The 18,494-nt window shown below is 36.1% G+C and overlaps 1 protein-coding gene across 2 annotated transcripts in view; it reads left to right on the top strand.

The window, feature by feature from the left end:
• The window catches only part of AP3B1 (adaptor related protein complex 3 subunit beta 1), a 178,364-nt gene that overhangs the window by 137,391 nt on the left and 22,479 nt on the right, over positions 1–18,494 (top strand). For both annotated transcript variants that reach the window (XM_054187047.1, XM_054187048.1), the window contains exons 23-24: positions 8,588–8,819; positions 11,884–11,968. In XM_054187047.1, the coding sequence (XP_054043022.1) occupies positions 8,588–8,819; positions 11,884–11,968 (317 nt within the window). The remainder of the gene's footprint in view (positions 1–8,587; positions 8,820–11,883; positions 11,969–18,494) is intronic.

Genomic DNA, 18,494 nt, shown 5'->3' with positions numbered 1-18,494 from the left:
TTGGGGAAAAGTACATTTGTAAGAGCTGTAAAATAGATCTTTTAATTGTATAATGGAGTTTAGGAATTCATGTCTGTAAAAGAAGGTTCGTGTACAAATTTTTACAATTATTAGTTTGGAATGTTTTTATAAAAAATGTACAAAAATCATTCTGCCATTTCCACTGAAGGAGCATTAGAACACCACCAGCGTTAGAACATATTCTTACTACATAAATCATAAATTTCAACTATTATTAAATATATTTGTGTATTAAAAGTTGCTTTAAAATGGAATAAGTTTTGATAAATGGTTGTTGTCACAGTCTTTCTGCTGCTACATTTGTGCTCAGTTGACCAACAATCTTTGGAGAATTTAGACGATAGTAGCAGAAATACTCTGTATTTTAGTACCAAGGTAATTTCAAAACTAGATTTATTACCTACGTAATTTGCCTTCAGTCATCAACTGAGGGACTTAACTATGACCGCAGCTACTGTGTAAAGCAGCATGCCTACATTCAGGATCTGTGTGGTCACAGTAGAGCCTTTATTAGAGAAATCCATAAGTATGGTGAGGTTTTTTGTTTGCGATATGTGGTGCATGTTGTTGCTTACATTACTCTGAGCTGTGTGTGGTGCGATTGAGTGGCGTTTCTTCTCAATAAGTGTGAAAAGGAGTGTTCTCATGGAGTCGTTTGATGCCACGAATTTTGTTTCCAAGTCCAAAAAGAGGAAGTGTGCTGTTGAGTTTAAACAAAGAAACTGAAGGTAATTGGTTATAAATAAACCTCTCTTAGCAGACTGTATCAGATGATTTTTTTTTTCTTTTTAAGGCCAAAAAGTGAACCATAAGGAAAACAAAACATGGAAAAATCTGTATTTTAGCAATGGTCTCAGTTAGGTCAACTGTAGTTTTCATAAACTAAGGAATATGGGTTATTTTCAGGTTAAAACATTACATGTAAAATGAAATAAATCCTGGGGGAAATTGGCACATCAATATCATGTATAAGAGAGGCATTCCAGTATGTGCAGAAATCCTACACCCACGCTGAGGGTGTGCCAATGTGGGTGTATATGTGCAGTGGGTTCAGCGCTGATTTCAGACTTTTGTCCTTGCAGGTGAGTTAATATGCGTTAAGATCACCCTGACAAAACCAAAATTACATATTGCATTCTTCAACAAAAGTACAGTGACCAAGATTCAATTATAGTTGTATCAAGCCAGCAAAGATGTAATTTACATTTTAGCATTCATAAATATCTGTACTAGATTTCAAATATAGCATGTTATAGGCTGAGTTCACATTGGCTTACAGGTAATACTGTGTAGTAAGTGTTTGAACTTACATTATGCACTTATCCTGACACAAGAGGTTTTTTCCTGGAGGAAAGTTTGAGATAGGTGCTTCTGTTGGAAGAAACCAATATGCAGGATTTGTTATAGTATAACCTCAACTGTAAAATTATATGTTATAGCCAGTAGGGTTCAGTATGTTTTCACTTTACAGGTATCTGGAGTACTGGCTGTTTGCCAAAATCAAAATAATATGTTAGAAACCATTTGTAGGAACTTTTTGGAAGTCATTTAGACTCAATGCCGAAATCTATATTAATCCTTCTTGGCAGCATCCGCCATTTCAAATTCATAATTAGGATGCAAGGTGAGGCTGCCACCTTACTCTGTTTTTCTAACTCTTGAACTACTTCAGGTAATCCTCAGACTTTCCAGTTAGGTGGCCAGTGAAAGGGTCGAATGACTAAATTGAAGTAAATTACTTGTTTGTATATTGGGAGAATGCCTTTTCCTTGAAACACCTAATGAAGGAGTTTAAAAGCAAAGGAGTTTAAAATACCATGCTGCTTGATGAAAGTCACACACGTGGATCAGCCACCAGACCTCTGCTTTTTGCTTTGTGGAAGCGTACATAGGACAAAATGATAGTGTATCTTGAGGTTGAATTTCACCATTTGATTTGGTCACCTCTATTTTAGAAGGTGAAACCTGGATTGGGATACAGTTGAAGGCGCTGAGTGTAGGAAGTTTCTGCAAGTGCAGTTGGAAGAAGATTCTCCCTTAGTATCTGTTTAAACCCTTTTTGTAGTCCACTGGTGATCCCAGAGATTACCTATGAGAAAGAATGTGCACTTCTGAATTTATACCAAGATTTGTGGCCCATAATTATGATACTGATTTCAGCCCTTTTTGTTCATGTTTATGTAATAATCCAAATTTAATTGTGAGAAAATTCCCATTTTGTTGCTTCTGAAATTCTTTCTTGTGTGGCTTTTAAAAATATTTCACTATGCAAGCTATATTGCAAGCTAATATGAAAAATATTTCAAAATGCAAGGTGTCTCAGTGGCCACTCAGTGACCCTCAGTTACACATAATATACAGAACAAGTGTGCGCTCAGTTTTAAAAGTGCTTGATTAATCTCGTATGGGATTAATAGAGTTTTCTGCTGTTCATGAACTCAGGTTAAGGCCTAATTCTGCTTCCTTTATATCATGTAGTCATTTTTATCCTCTAAGAGCAATTCTTTTTGTTGATAAAGAGTTACTGGAAATCTGTGTAGTTGGTTATATTTTAAGAGAAGCATAGAAAAATCTAAGGGACGTAAAAATATTAGAAAAGGGATAATTTAATATCACAGAAGATTTTTATCATCTCCAGATTCACAGATTAGCTTGAACACACTACTCTTTGAAAGGATGATTTATGTCTCTTTGAGACCATACAAATATTAGAGAAAATTATTAATTTTGGCAGACTATGGGCAGTATAATAAAAGTGCTCTTTGGTTTGAGATTCATCTCAGTGTGACTTAAAAACCAATGGGAGTTATTTGGGGGGGATTGATTTGTATTTTCCTTGCAAGTTTTTAGAGACAAAGGTATTACTCTATCAATGTTGAAATTCAGTGAGAATTTTTGGAATTCATTTTCTAATGTCTGAAATTGTCAGAAACCAATACTGGTTTAAAGATAGGAGCATTAATACACTAATTTTTAATTAGCCTCATTGACATATTAGTCATTTAGGGAAGTGCAGATTGGTGACAGTGCAAGAAGGGAGTTAAGATATATTAGAAATTTAAGAACTTCGTAGCAGACGTGGCTTTTAGGTGTTTTGTACATGTAGAGCAGTTAAATATGCCTTTGGTGAAAAGTGGTTTTTTAAGTATTTTCCAGAATTTGACATGATCTCCTCAAGTGTCTGTATATCTACTTAAATTAGCCCAAGTTGAATCATGGTGTCCTGTTGCTTTCCCAAACTGCAGAAAATATGAGGTTGCTTGCATGGTTTCCCTACCCCCGATCAGGGAGATGCTGTCATTAGTTGCGCAATCCATGTTAGCGTGACTTAAGTATGGTCTAATGTTGGGGTTTGCTATGGCCTCTTGGAATAATGCAGAGCAGGATGTTGACATTCTTTCTGCAATTCTGTGTTTGACTTTTTTTAATATCTTTTTATGAATTATTAATTCTTTATTTTTGTAAGAGCTGTGTAAGGAAGGCATTGCCTTGTGACTATGAGTAATCTGTAATCGGTAATGGAGCGAAAGATCATGAATACACTGTTTCCTCCCAGTAGTTGTCTTCCTTTGTTTGCCTGATTTTCCATCTTTCTCCTAATGCTGTAAAATTATAGTTAAGTTGCTCTCATAGCTTCAGTTGAAAGATCATGTAAATGTGGCTGGGCTACGTGATAGCCCTTCTCCTCTTAGCTGTTGCGGAGTTACTGGAGCATAGCCTTACAGTGAGTGTAAGAGAGCATATAGCTCTCACAGCTCAGTAGGTCATTCTTGGATTATGTCATGGATATTGCCAATAGGAGGGCAGTAGAAGGGCTACTTAGATTAAATGATTCAGTCCACCGCTTTAACAGAATGTAATTTAGAGGAGTAGAACTATAATTATCATCATTCTTGGAAGCAAATATTTTTTTCCAATAATACATGCTTTACTCAAACATATACACATTTCTGAATTGGGATCAAAAGTTAATCTATGTTTATTATTACAGCATTATTAAGCTAAGGAACAAATACAAATTAAAAAGACAACAGATGTAATTTTGTGCATAATAATAATAATACTACATACAGGAAAGTCTGCCCAGCCCTGTTTTCTTTAGTGGGTTTAATAAGCCCACTTGTAGTGCTTTGTATTTTAAATAAGTATGGAAAGTAGTTTTTTGTATTAACTTAAGCTTAGTTTTTAAGGCAAAAAGAAGCATGTTAATGTGCAGAGGATTCAGTGATTTGTAACTAGTCAGCTCTGTTGTGATGAAGACAGTCAAAATATTGTCAGTGATTTTACATTTTTCCCTTTTTGTGGTTAATGAGTTAGGGGACTTTTAAGGCGAAATCTTAATGTTGCCTTTCTTGTTCTGATGTAAGAAGTAGTTTAAAAATTTTCGCATCTTCTTCCGGGCTGATGGATAATCAACACGTGCAGTTTGCCTGGGGGCCAGTCTGACTCATACCAATACAGCGTTCCTGTATGATATCACTGTGGAGTCCCAATGCTGACTTTTAATTTGTGGTGGCTTTCAGTCAAAATGGGATGGGAGGGCAGCCTATATTTTTTTTTTTTTTTTATTTCTGTCATTTTAAACAGCTGTACAAAAAAAAAAAGTTTTGCAAGTTTAATCTTAATAATCTTCACCCAAAAAAAGCAGACACGCTATGTCATAAAATAACTATTAGTGACTAGTTTGTATCCAATAAATCTAACTTGAGTTGATAATATGGTCCATTACCAGCTAACTGCACAGAGTATTTTTCATTTTACACTCTTCAGTTACTTTTTAGTGAAGTGTTAAAAAATATGAAGCTTTTCTCCTCTCTAAAATTGCACACTGTCTGTCTGTTATTAGGGAGATAACAGCTCTTATAAATGTTTCAGTAAGCGTTAAGTAGACAGTTATGTGCACTCTCATTCCACGCTTATTTGCTTACTGTAATAAACTGATAAAATATGTGTGGTTTGTCTCTGTGTATCTGCAGGCATCATGAGTCACATAGATTTCCTTTAGAAATAATGTTGTGTCTGCAGAATTGATTGGTTATTTTCATAAACCATCCAAAGGTACACAAACGACTTCTATTATTTAAACATATGCTATGTAAGATTTGTAGGGGATTATCTGCTGGTTACTAGATGCTTCTTGTTCTATTAACTCTTTGGAGGATTATTTTAACCCCAGAATGATTCCAGGTATCTGCCCTATGTGTTCCTTTAAGTATTGCAATTTTATGCTTTAAAAATTTTAGAATTTAAACAAAAAATTCTGTTTACCAAACTGATGCAACTGTTAAATAGACAGCATTACAGTTACACTAAGCTTTGCCAGCTCAAAACCCTTGCTGACAATTTAGAGGGCTTGAGAATTTCCATCTTCCAGAACTAAATTCCTTTGTTCAACATAGATACATTTTATTTATTTCTAGTACTGCCATGTTAAATGCAACTGAAAATTAATGTTCTATGGGAAGGAAGATGGTTAAAAGATAATGTCATTATTCTGGCTGTCCTTTGCATGTCTGTTGCTCTCTATAGTATATTGAAAATAAAAGTGAATGGGCTCACAAGTGAAATTATGACTGAAACTTGAGAAGTAACGCTGAAAGGGGCATAAATTAAAATCTCTAAAAATCACAGGAAGATTTTAGTAAAATTTGAGTCAGTGTTACAATTTAAGTATAGTGAGGGATTTTTGCTGGATGTGCATGCATATGTATCTACATTTTGGACTTCTGACTACTAACTTTTTTGTTTTCATTTCTGTTAATAAATAGTATTAATAAAACCAGCCATACGTTAACACAGACAGCTAGTGTATTTTAAGATACTTGTTTTAACATGAATAAAAGGTATTTCCTAAGCTTGTTAATGAAAAATGGGTGAACCATTTCATAAAATAATTTTTCTGTTATGCATGTCCAGCTCGAATTGAATTAAATGTTAAAAGTTAAAGGCTAAGCTTAAACTTAAAAATAAAATTTAAATTACATATTAAAACTTAAGTTTTATTAATTATTTCATCAATGGTTTAACTGGTACTAGAGTGACTCTGCTAAAAACTTCTAGCTGCTGTTGTCTCTATGTACCAATAAGATATTTATTATTCAGAGTACCTCCTTTCTTATTTCCTGACAACTGAGTTGTTATTTTGAGAGTTCTACCTTGTCAGTTATTTCTAGAAATCCATGCAGAGTATTGATGTGTTAAAAGTTTGGTTTTAGTATTCAAAGATGTTTTGAGTTTTGAGGAACTGTGAAGGTCCATACAATTCGTACTTTTCCCATTCATTTTGCATTAGCCAGAAATCTGGTCATGTGATGTCACAGGACCAGATTTATTTTATTTTATAAACGTAATTCAAAGATGAGCTACGTAAAAGTAACCCTAATCTCACAATATATTTATGCATGTAAAATGGCACTGGAGTAAAAAGAAACTTGGTCATTATGGGTTTTGTAAAGTTTCACTGAATTGTGTTCTTGGACAAAAGTATTAGATATTTTCATGCTTGTCAGATATCAGTAATTGGACTGAAAAATTGATTCTGTTTAAAAAGATGGTGCTTGTGTTCCTCAAGTGGTATTACTACTACTATTTGAAGAGGGACAGAAATTTCAATATTTGGCTATGTCTTCTGTTGTAAACAGCTGTATTTTCTTCTGTTCTTATAGGAAAGCTTAATTTTTTTTTTTCCCCTGAGAGCACTACATCATCTTTTTAGGGGGGAAAAAAATGTCTGAACTTCACCAATTTACTTTAAAAGTATGAATATATTGTACGGATTCACAGTTGGGGTTGTGGAGTTTCCTCAGTTCAGATGTAGTCTGAAACTGCCTTTAGTCTTCATACTGAAGATTACTGGTAAATCATTAATTTGTTTCTAAAAAAACTGATGCCAGAGTTTTTGTGTATTAGAGAAAGAAACACTAGGTAAAAAATTAAAATTTAAATCTGGTGTGGAAGATTTTGCAGAGGTGTTTGCTCGATCACATCCTGTATGTGTTGTTCTAATTACAGTCACATAGTGGTTGAGTTTTGAGGGGGTGGGAAGCCTTTCTGCCCTTTTTCCTTCATTATTTGTTCTTCATTCAGTATGTTATATGTGAAACTTAATGCATCTTCCAAAGCCACCTCTGAATACAAGCTCACTCGGTTCCTCATTTAGTTTTCTTCAGCTTCCATCAATGTAATGCTCACACTTCTGAATATTTATTAGTTGATCTTTACAGATACTCATTTGAGGTGATGGATATTACTAGCCTGGCTTTCCAGTTCAGAAACTGGCGCTTAGAGATGAAGGTCAAGTTTTTTACATGCTCGGTAACTTCTTAAGTTTTTCAACAGGATTCTTCAGAGCCTTATGTTTTCCAGATACTCTCCGATTACTGTAACACCTTGTGGGTTTAAATCCCAGCTGTTACCAGCTTCTCACACGACTGGAAGCGTTCACTAAGTCTTCAGACCAGCCCCTTGATGTTAAATGTGGCAGTCAGGAAAACGTAGCAACTTGTAAGACTTTTGTAGGGAAGGCAAGATAAAAGCCCGTTTTCCTTGCTTAGCTGCTTGGAGTCTCGAATAACCTGCTATTTGCAGTTGTCTCTTTCACTTAGTTACACATGCAGGGCTATGGGTAGGGCAAGAGAAGATGGACACTCATCAGTGGAAACAGATAAACAGATCTATCTATCAGATATACTATAAAGTTCAGTAGCTCATAGTGCATTGACCAGACAAATGGGACTTTCGGGCTGAGCATTTGGCTTTTTCAACCCCTGTGTTCTGTTTGTGTGGTGTTACTTTTCATGTAGTTTCCTAGCCTTTCCTTAAAATTTGTTTAAAGAATTCAGATTCAGTTTTATGCATATTCCTTACTTCTGCACTTTCAAGCTCATGATCATGGATTTCCTTATCAGCAGTATCTTGTGGGAATTTGTGTGCATGCTGAATGTCTTTACTTCTTGCTACTTCTTCAGGATAGAATGTACCCAGACATCCTTGGGATTTCTGTTATCGCTTGTGGCAGCAAGACTATTAAAAAAGTGGCAACATCCTTCTGCTCTATACAATTGTTTTTTTAGTATTTGATTGGTGTAATTGTTAGGCAACATTTTTTGTGGTTTTAACAAGAGAAGGAGAAGACAATTTCTCACTATACTTTCACAGTACGCAGTGGGCTTGGGATCACTCTTGAATTCTGATGCATAGAACAGAGGGAGACTTCTTGTTGGAAACAGCATAATTATTTTAACTGTCACTCTTACAAAAAAAACTCTGATAATTTAATATGTAACTGTAGAGTTTAAATACTGAAAACAGATTTATAATGGAAAATGATGCAAATACGGCAAAGTTAGAGCTGCTATTTCTTAGTACCAGAAGTGTTGGGTTTAGGCTCTGTTATCTGATATCTATTACTGCAATTTGTTCATGGATTTGAGTATGTCCTTACGTATTTCTAATTCACTGGAATTCCGAGCAGGCACTCTAGCTGAGTGAGAAGTGCAATCTTTAATTGTCATTTTATCTGTTCTTCACTTACACTGTTCACCAACTGTTGTTTTGAACTTAACAGGTCACTACCCAAGTCTCTGTGCCAACAAAAACACATGAACTACTTCATCGAATGAGTGGAAAAGGATTAGCAGCTCATTATCACTTCTCAAGACAGCCAGGCATTTTTGGTGATCGTACGGTATCTGTGCAAGTCACAATAACAAATACAACTGATCAGAAGATAGAGAATATTCACGTTGGGGAGAAGAAATTACCTCCGGGCATGAGGATGCATGAGTTCAATCCAATAGGTAATCGTATCCTATCTTTAAAAATAGAGAATCTTAATCTTTTCGAAAATTTCAAATATAGGAAAGTGGTTGTTTTGCATAGTCATATGTATACTTATATATATATATGTGTACACACACACACTCAGGTAACTGTCATTCCTTAGATAGTCTGAATTTAACAAAAAATGAATTCAGCTTTCCCCTACTTGTATTTGACTTTGAAAATAACTCCTTAGGTCAGAACTTCCGTGCCTGAAAGCTTACCTGCTTGTTCAAATATAAATTATATCAATTGCAGTTGATGTAATAAAATTTTTCTGTCTGCCCACAAACTTTAATTCTCCTACAACCTTAGTCCAGAATGGCTACAACAGGATACTATTAAGAATGAGGTTTTGATTTATATATTCACAATTATTTTCTTTTCATGCTTTAAAGAATGTTTGTAGATGTATTATTTAGTTTGGTGGCTCAGAGCTTTCTCGTTTCCCTTGTGAGCTTTTGTCAGTGGAGTGGAAGTGTGTGTTCTAGTCCAGTTTGCATCTATACTTCAATCTACACACTTTGACAAAGTGTGGCTTCTTAGACTAGGTAGAAAGCAATGCTGTAGTCGATCCTAACCTAAATTGTTTTACTTTCTACCTTCTGATTGGGATTTTTTTTTTTTTTTGCTAAATTTCTGTTAGTGGAAAAGAGTATAAAACCCAAGAAAGAACACAGATCATAGCAGCTTTTATTCAAGGGTAGTGCCTGTGCACACAACTTGCTTTCTTTTCTCAGCAGTTCTTTGTTTTAGAATGTTGTTGTATAGCCAGAAGGAACAAAAGTGTCTTTATTTCATAATAAAAATGGAAAGGACGGAGACGCTCCTTTTTGACACAAGCTCCTTTACTTTAGATGGCTTTCTTCTGTGTTAATGAGCTACATTACTATGTGGATCCATATCACCTCAGAATAATACAGAAACAAGTTCTTAAAGCACAAAGTGAAGATTTCAGTAGTTAAAAGGTGTTTGGTATTTAATTGCTCTATGCTATTGAAATACTTTTTTTTTTTTTAACAGTTGAAAGGCTATACAGATTTACACCAAATAGCTACAAAAGCAATTGTACAATGCTACAGTTTATTTCAGAGTTGAAATTTTGGAAGCATTTGCATTTTGATAATGATACATATTTGATCAAGACAGACACTTTAGGAAAGATACTAATTTTTGTAGTAAGTGAACTGTTTAGTTTATTCCTCAAGATAAGAACTCCAGTGCAGAGTTCAGATTTCAAGTTAGTTTTGACAATCAGCCTAATTTAATATCATTCCAATTAAACATTCAAAGAAATAAAGTCACAAAGGCTTACCCATAGAAAACAAGTAATTCTATAAATTAGACCAGGAGATAGTGTACTCACGTTAATAGTCAGTGAACAGTAGCATTCAATTCTGTCATGTAAAAATCATGAAAAAATCTGGAATTAATAAGTTTTCCAGTTCAGTTTTCTTGAGTTCCACAACACAATCCTATCCTTTAAAGTATGTATTTCCCTAAGACAGACATTATTGTGGTATCTGTCCTGTGAAGCTGTTGGTTTCTTCCGCAGAAAATAAGCTATATATCATCTGTAGTTCCTTCCAAAAATGTTTTTCTGGCTTGATTGAAAATTTTCTGTATTCTTTGTCACTTTATCTGTTTATAAACAGGGCAGTTTATATGCCCTGTTCTTCTTATTACCTTTTGTGTTTCTAGCATTTGGAAAACCCATCCTAAAATTTGCCCAGCAGAAGCAACAGAATAATTGTCAGTGTAGACAGGTATTTCTACTGGAGCGTAAGTCTAGTTTTGACTCCATCACTGAATTACTATTGGCAATTGTCCTGATTTGGCCAGGAATGGGCCAAATTATTTCACCTACGCACAGTATTTTCTGGTTGGTTTAGGTGCCTTTGAAACCCCGTTTGAAAACATTAAGCTCAAAGACGTTGGTAAAGTTTAGCCTGAATTTGGGCTGGAGCCTGTAATCTTTTGGTGCTTTATGCAGACTTCTTTTCTTGAAATACTTTGCTTTCTGTTCATTCCCTGGTATTAGTTTAGTCTTTGCTTAACTGCATCACCTCCATGTTTTCCATATTTTTCAGAACTTAATCTTGATATAGTTAAATTTTGTTTCCTTTTGTCATGGAGCAGCTGCCTACTCTCCAGTTCCTGAAAAGCATCAGATATATTAGTGAATAAACTGGAAGTTAGACATTTTTCTGCCTGCACAGTACTTTTTATTTGAATTCTTCTCCTTTAACTGTGCTTTTAGGTTTTCTTTCTTGTAACCTTGAGAAGTCAAAATCTGCTCCAGTGCTTGTTTTTAGTATCTCCTACTTATGTAAAGAAAGAGCTTTTCTTCCTACCAAAACAAAGCCTTATCTCTACAATGTGGAGGAAGCAGCATGGTGATATAGCCAAGAAACTAAGAATGATCATGTCTCTTCATATCATGATTTTATAAGTGCCTCAGTCTGCGCCATTTGTAAAGCACAAAATTATCTGCTGTTTTGGGTTCATAATGCTTCCGCTGCCTTCCATAGCTAAGGCAGGCAGAATATTGAGAAATAAGTAAACCACTTGGGAAATATTTTAATTTTGTCTCTTTTTCCATTATTGTGTGTAGTAATGTAAATTTAATTAATATTTGTTGTGTTTTACTATTTATTAACTAATTTGCAAGCTGATGTCATTAAAAACGAAATCTCAGTACCAGATCTGAACACAAGAAAAAGGATGGAACTTCAATATATTTTTTCTGTAAATAATTTTCCTAGCTTTTCTAATACAAATCCTTATTTTGTTGATAGCAGGGCTGTAAGATTGAAATGGCAGCATTTCACTGTGGGGAGGGGGGATCCAAGACACTTAAACATGCGAGTATGACGTTTGGGGGATACCTACTTGAAATAAAACTGCAAGTATTGGCTCCTTTTTATGGAGCACTTTTTTTTTTAATATAGGTTTTCTAATTTTGTAAAGTTTGGGGGTTTGCATCTAGAGTCTTCTGTTGCTTTGCATGTGTACTTACCTGTTCAAAATCTTTTCATGTAGGGTGCCTTGAGCCTGCAGAATCCATTACTGTTTCAATGGGTATTGACTTCTGTGATTCTACTCAGACGGCCAGTTTCCAGTTATGGTGAGTTCTCAGGGAGGGAGGGTAATTTTTTGCTCTTGAAATGCAAAAGTAGTGTATATTGGAAGTTTGCTTGGCAGTAGCAGACTTGCCATTTATTAAATATTTAAAGAATTGAACAACAGTTCACAACACGATGTATACCCAAGATGTTTTTAGAGAAATAAGACATAATTAGTTGTCAGTTTTACTATTACAAAGATTATTGATTTTCTTCACTCTTCCAAATTTTTTTAGCACTTGCTTCTAAAACCCCAAATTCGATGGTAAGCTCAACTCTGGGTTTGAAATCACATGTATAAGTTCAAAAACTCTTTGACAGGTTGTGTTTGGGAGGTCCTGTTTTTCCCTTGGTGTAAATGTTACAAAGTAGAAGCATGAACTCCTCTTCCAATTTGAAATTACTTCTCTTTTCCTGAGCTTTATTTCTTTTTTTCCCTGTATTCTTGGAATTCTTCTTAAGAACACCACCTTGAAGGGAGCAGTCAGGTCTGACTAGTCTGCTGGAGTGTTTTGTGTGTGTTCTTCCTTGTAAGAAATCACAAATCAAAAAAGCACATAGTGTGAGCAATTTTGCTACCTCGAGTGCTTATGATGGCTGTTTGTGATCTATGTAACATGACTGTGTGAAACCAACCCCAAAATTTGCTGGCCAAAGAAGCTTATTCCTAATGCTGTAGATTCTTTTGAATTATTAGAGAGAGAGTGAAAACAAGTAACTGGATGGCCAACTAGATTTTGTCTTATATACTTGATTTACACTGTTTATGCTCATTATTGGCACATTCAAGATTATCCTTTGTATGAGTTCCTGTTGAATTCTAGGCTAGCAGGGAACCTGTTCACCCAGTGAAAACTCTGTTATTAACTAGCATTTGAAACCAGGTAAAATTTACGGTAGCAGTGTCCAAAGATCAGGAATGAATAGACACCTTCTTTTAAGAGCTACTCAGGCTTATATAGTCATTGAAACTATGCAAAGGCAGTAAATAGATCTGCACAATTCTTTTTTTTGACGTATTTTGAAATAATGATTTTTTACGTATTTGTTGCAAGAAGCACTACTTCCCATATTCTGCACAAAAAAAGATATTGACATTGCCGCGTTCCAGTTTAGGGAAAGCCCTTTAAGAAAGTTCTGTACCTCTTTCTCAAATACTGTAGAAATTTTAGTATACAAAATTTGCACAGGTACAACCTGTGCAACTTGCAGGCTATTAAATATAGCAGGATAATCTTAATAGAGGTGTACTGCCAAGTGACTCCAAAAGAGCCACTGCTAAAATAAAATTTCATGTTCTAGGGGTAAGGAGGTTTTAACATTGATTTTTATCTCCCCCTCCTTCTTGCAACCTTTTCCTGTACAATGGATGCTCATGTGTAGTCATTTTAAAGATATTAGTACCTCCAGCAAATGTCTGCAGTATGTAGTTTATGCACATCACATTGTTGTAGCTGGTCTGTATGCTGTTTGCTGGAATTTGGAAACAGCTTTGGACTGTTGCCTGATGCTAGGTTTGTTTGGTAAGTTCCCTTCTAGGCAATGCAATTTCATAATTGCTTCAAAATGATAGGTGCTCTTTACTTAAAAATATTTTGGGATCTTTAAATAAAATACGCTCAATTTATAAAGTAGGAACATTCTTTCTTAAATAGAGTGGATATTTTTCTTTCTTCTTCTTCTGTTTCTTTGTCACATTTTCAGTATACTAATGATTTGATTCCAAACTTATACCATTTATTGCTAAGAATCTTAGCAGTGATGAGGATAAGCAATGTAGCATAACACATTGATTTTATGCAGATCATCACCTTTATGTTTTGGGAGGTCTGCTGTATTAGTGATATATAAAAACTGATTACTTTCTCCAACATTGCCTAGTAATTGTTTATTATTTTCCTATTAGACAAACAAGACAGATCAATATTCCTGAACACCGACCAGACTATGAGTAACATCACTGTAAATAGATTTGCCTCACACCTCAGCGGTGTATTCATTTTAATGATTTGGACAATGTGAGTCCAATGACAAAGCTCAAGTTAAGTTTAAAATTAAATTAAGAATAGGAATTGCTTACTTTGTTCCTTTGCTAATTGATAAGGCCTTGTGTCTTTGACACTAGTTCTTAGAAATAGTATAAAAATGGGTAAAATGTTCTTTGCATTAAATTTGCTGTTTTAATGTTAAAACGTGTATTGTTCAAAATCCTACCGGTGTTCAATATCATTGAAGAAATTGTGCAGTGGCATGTTTTGGGGGCAATGTCTGAGAGAACTCAGCTGCAGCTTTTTTAACTTGTCATACTTCTTAAAAAGCTTTTCTCCAAAAGGAAGAATGACTTGTAGAAGTTTGTCAAAATGTAGTTGAAATACTGTGCACACAAAGGTGTCGATATTCTTGTATTTCCTGATAGCATATCTTTATGAAAGACATTGTCAGTTATTTTGCATTTTTGTTAGAAGCATGTTCAGCAGTAAAGTGTTCCTGATCATAATCATTTTCTTTACGTTGTTCTAAGAGGAGCAGTTTGTCTTGCATCAAACGTAATTGATCCTGAAGCAGTGTAATCACAATTACTCACTTTCTTAATTGGCCTGCCCAAAATCAGAAAATGGAAACCGATCGGCAGTGTTTAAATCAATAGCTTTGTAGTAAAGCTTGTGGGGGTAGGGAGATAGTGGTAATGGGTAGATCAATTGGTCTTAGATGCCAATCATGGACTGTGTGTTTTGCATAGCAAACACTACCTTTCTGCTTGGGGATGTGCTGTTGTACTAGTGGTTCAATAAATACAAACTGTATAAAGAAAAAAACCTAACATGAGTAATAAAATATTTAGATCTCTTTCTAAATTTGTTGTACAAATCAAGGACAGTGAAGGAGAAACTGCATTACAGAGAGAGGTTCGAAGGGCTGAGCTTTGAAAGACCTCCCTCGTAAATACTATTTTTATTAAGCAAGGCTTACCAAGCTCACACATCTAATTAAAGAGGTGAAACGCCTTAAGTTGAAAATTGTGCCTAATGCGTTTATTTAGAGTCTGTATTAGGATGCTCACACTATGTACTCTTAAGGAGAACATCTCTTCATTGCTATTTTTCTTGTGCTGTCTCCTTGGAGAGGCACACTACTTCAGCCGCACTGATGTTCTGCACAATAATGCCTCTCAAGCAGAAAGTTAAAGAGGAATAAATGGAGGAACTTAGTCTTTTAAAAGATTTTTTTGTGTTACTCTTTCTTTTTGGGTTACTGTGTTCTGATTCTGCAAGCAGGATATACACAACTTAGAAGTATAATGCAATTTGTTATTGGCTACCTCACATGCAAGGTAGTCTGAATTGTTGAATCCTACTTAAGCACTAGTATATTCACCGTCCCAGTAAGAGAACTGTCTTTGCTAGGCAGATGGGCGTCAGTGAGCAGAGGAAAGGTTGGAATGGATCCTTGATGTTGCAGACTGACAGCAGTACTGTGGAATTTTATTTTTTTTTTCCGTGTCAAAATTTATATATTTCCATATGGGTGTGTTTTCTCTTGAATCCTTGAGCTTCTAGTAATCACCATCTTAGCAGTCCTATCACTGTCTCTTATTTTGTCTTTATTATCTTGCATGTCTCTACTTTTCAGATATTCTTAGGTTTCCTTAGATGTCGGAATAAAAATTTGGGAGCTTTGCCATGTCAGAAACTGGCGTTTGATCCTTGGAATGAAGACATTTGGATCCCTAGAGAAGAAAGGCGAGGAAGGTTGCAGAGGCAGAGGGTTATGACATATACAAGCCTTTATCCTATTTCGTGTACATGGATTTGGCATTTCGGATTCCTGTCTGCATTTGTAAAACCTAGTAGGAAAATCACAGAATAGTACGAGTTGGAAGGGACCTTTGGAGATTATCTGGTCCTACCCCCATGCGAAAGCAGGTTCACCTAGAGCAGGTTGCACAGGATCATGTCCAGGTGGATTTTGAATATGTCCAGAGAAAGAGATTCTACAGCCTCTCTGGGAAGCCTGTTCCAGTGCTCTGTCACCCTCAAAGTAAAAAAGTTTTTCCTTATGTTCAGATGGAATTTCCTGTGTTCAAATTTGCGCCTGTTGCCTCTTGTCCTGTCTCCAGGCACCACTGAAAAGGGTCTGATCCCATCCTCTTGATACCCACCCTTTAGATATTTTTAAGCATTGATGAGATCCCCTCTCGGTCTTCTCCAGGCTAAACAGGCCCAGGTCTTTCAGCCTTTCCTCTTAAGAGAGGTGCTCTATTCCGTTGATCATCTTCGGAGCCCTCCGCTGGACTCTTTCCAGTTCCTTGTCTTTCTGGAACTCTGCAGAGCCCAGAACTGGACACAGTACTCCAGATGTAGCCTCCCCAGGGCAGAGTAGAGTGGGAGGATGACCTCCCTCAACCTGCTGGCCACGCTCTTTTTAATGTACCCCAGGAGACCATTGACCTTCTTGGCCACAAGGGCACATTGCTGGCTCTCCCCACATCCACCCCGCCAGTCATGCCATCACAGAAGGCTATCAGGTTGACCAAGAATGTTTTCCCTTGGTGGGGGGGGATAACCTTCTTTTCCTCCACATGCTTAGAGATGACATCCAGAATGAGCTGTTCTATCACCTTTCCAAGGACGGAGGTGAGGCTTCTTGTAGGTGTCTGCTGAGTGACTAAAGGTGAAGGGGAGATGTCCTCTTTGCAGCATTGAGAGCTGGAGATGGAAGTTTGTCCTTACCTCTTCTTCCCTATTCTTTTCATCCCCTTTCCAGATTCTCTTAGCTCTTCCCAAAGCCATGAAAGAACCACAGCTTAGAAGACAGAATTAATTTAAGGAGAATGTATTTTCTTCCCCCCATTGTCTTGAAAAGTATACAGGATGTTGTTTAGCTCCATTTGAAATGACATGGCATAGGGAATGTGTCTATGCCATGCATCTCTTCCCCTAATTTTCTCAAGGTTTAAGTGCAAAGAGTGTGGTCAGAGCTCCCAAGAAGAAAGAGAAAAGGAATGAAAACAACAACTTCAATGCCTTCCATCCTTGCTCAGAATAATGACCTCATGGGAAAATAGTGTGACATGTGACAGAGGTTTTTGTAAGCATGGACTGGTTACTTATATTGGCATTTCCTAAGTTCCAGTGTTATTAGAAAAGCTGAGACCCTGGACATAGAATCATAGAATCGTTTAGGTTGGAAAAAACATTTAAGATCATCAAGTCCAACCATAAACCTAACACTGCCGAGTCCACCGCTAAACTATTTCCCTAAGTGCCACGTCTACACGTCTTTTAAATATGTCCAAGTATGGTGACTCAGCCACTCCCTGGGCAGCCTGTTCCATTCCTTGAGATACATACTCTTCTGCTGTTGTTATGCAGATAGAAAAGAAGGCTGTCTGTTCACCTCATCTGCCCTGGACTGTGTAAAGTGGGCATTTTGCTGATGACTCCCGAAGAGGTTTGTGTATCAGGAACAATATAGCATTTCCTTAAATGAAGTCAATTCCATCAGTGAGATTTAAAAACCTTGTTCAATCTGCTGTTTGCAGGTTCTACCTTATTGTAAAAGCTTCTGCTTTAAATTTTGTTTTCCAAGGAAGAGATTTTTTTGGTAGCATGAAATTGTCTTACCTCACTCTGTGTTGATGTAGGCATCTTCCCAAGCAGAACTTCTACCTGCAAAGAGGAATAAATGAAGAGAATCATTTGGGTAGCAGTCAGTATTTGTATTGAGTGCAAGCATGCATTCAGGTGTAGGTGCTAGCACAAAAGCATCTGATTAAAGTTATGTAGTAGAATATGTTATGGAACATATGTGGGGAAATATGTTATGGAATATATTAAAAGCTGATGTTAGAGATGCAGGACTGTCTTCACATCACTGTCACTTGCACATTCACTTGTTTCTTGCTGTTTCCTTCCCTAGTGCTTTGTCAGCAGATCACTAAGCTGTTTACAGATGTTGGATATTAAGACAAGCAATCTGGTACTCTTCTCTTTACTTCATTACTCTGAAGTAGTCAGTTGGCCCATTTCCAGAAAGCAAATATATCAAGATAGATAACTGACCTGGAAAAAGCAAGGCTGAGCATGAACAACTACTGTTATTTCTTCTATCACCCTGGCTTTTTTTCTTGTAAAAATAGCATGTATGCCATCTTTTCCTTTCTTCAGCAAGACTATGAGCAAAGTCTCCTATACTTCTCCGTTCCATGTTTTGCAGGAACTTAATGTGTTGCTCTTCCTCTTCCATTCTTTTTTTTTATCACCTGTGGAGATTTTTTGAATACAAGACAAAAAATAGTGAGCTGTTTTTTCCCCAGCCTCTTATTAGAATAATAATTTTTAAAAAGCTTTGAAAACTAAGACTTTAAAGACTGCCATTGTGGAATCTTAGAAGAACTCATTTACAAGTGATAATATTATTTGTATTAGTTTTAAAGGTGGTGTTGCCATCACTGTCCTCAAGTCTTCTGTTTTGGTAGTGAACTTGTTTCCCAGGAACCCTTTGGAACCAATCCTTTAAAAAAAATTG

This window comes from Rissa tridactyla, chromosome Z (assembly GCF_028500815.1).
Source record: "Rissa tridactyla isolate bRisTri1 chromosome Z, bRisTri1.patW.cur.20221130, whole genome shotgun sequence".
In the NCBI taxonomy this organism is placed as follows: domain Eukaryota; kingdom Metazoa; phylum Chordata; class Aves; order Charadriiformes; family Laridae; genus Rissa; species Rissa tridactyla.
The sequence above is the reverse complement of the archived record's forward strand: the minus strand, read 5'-3'. Positions and strand labels throughout refer to the sequence as shown.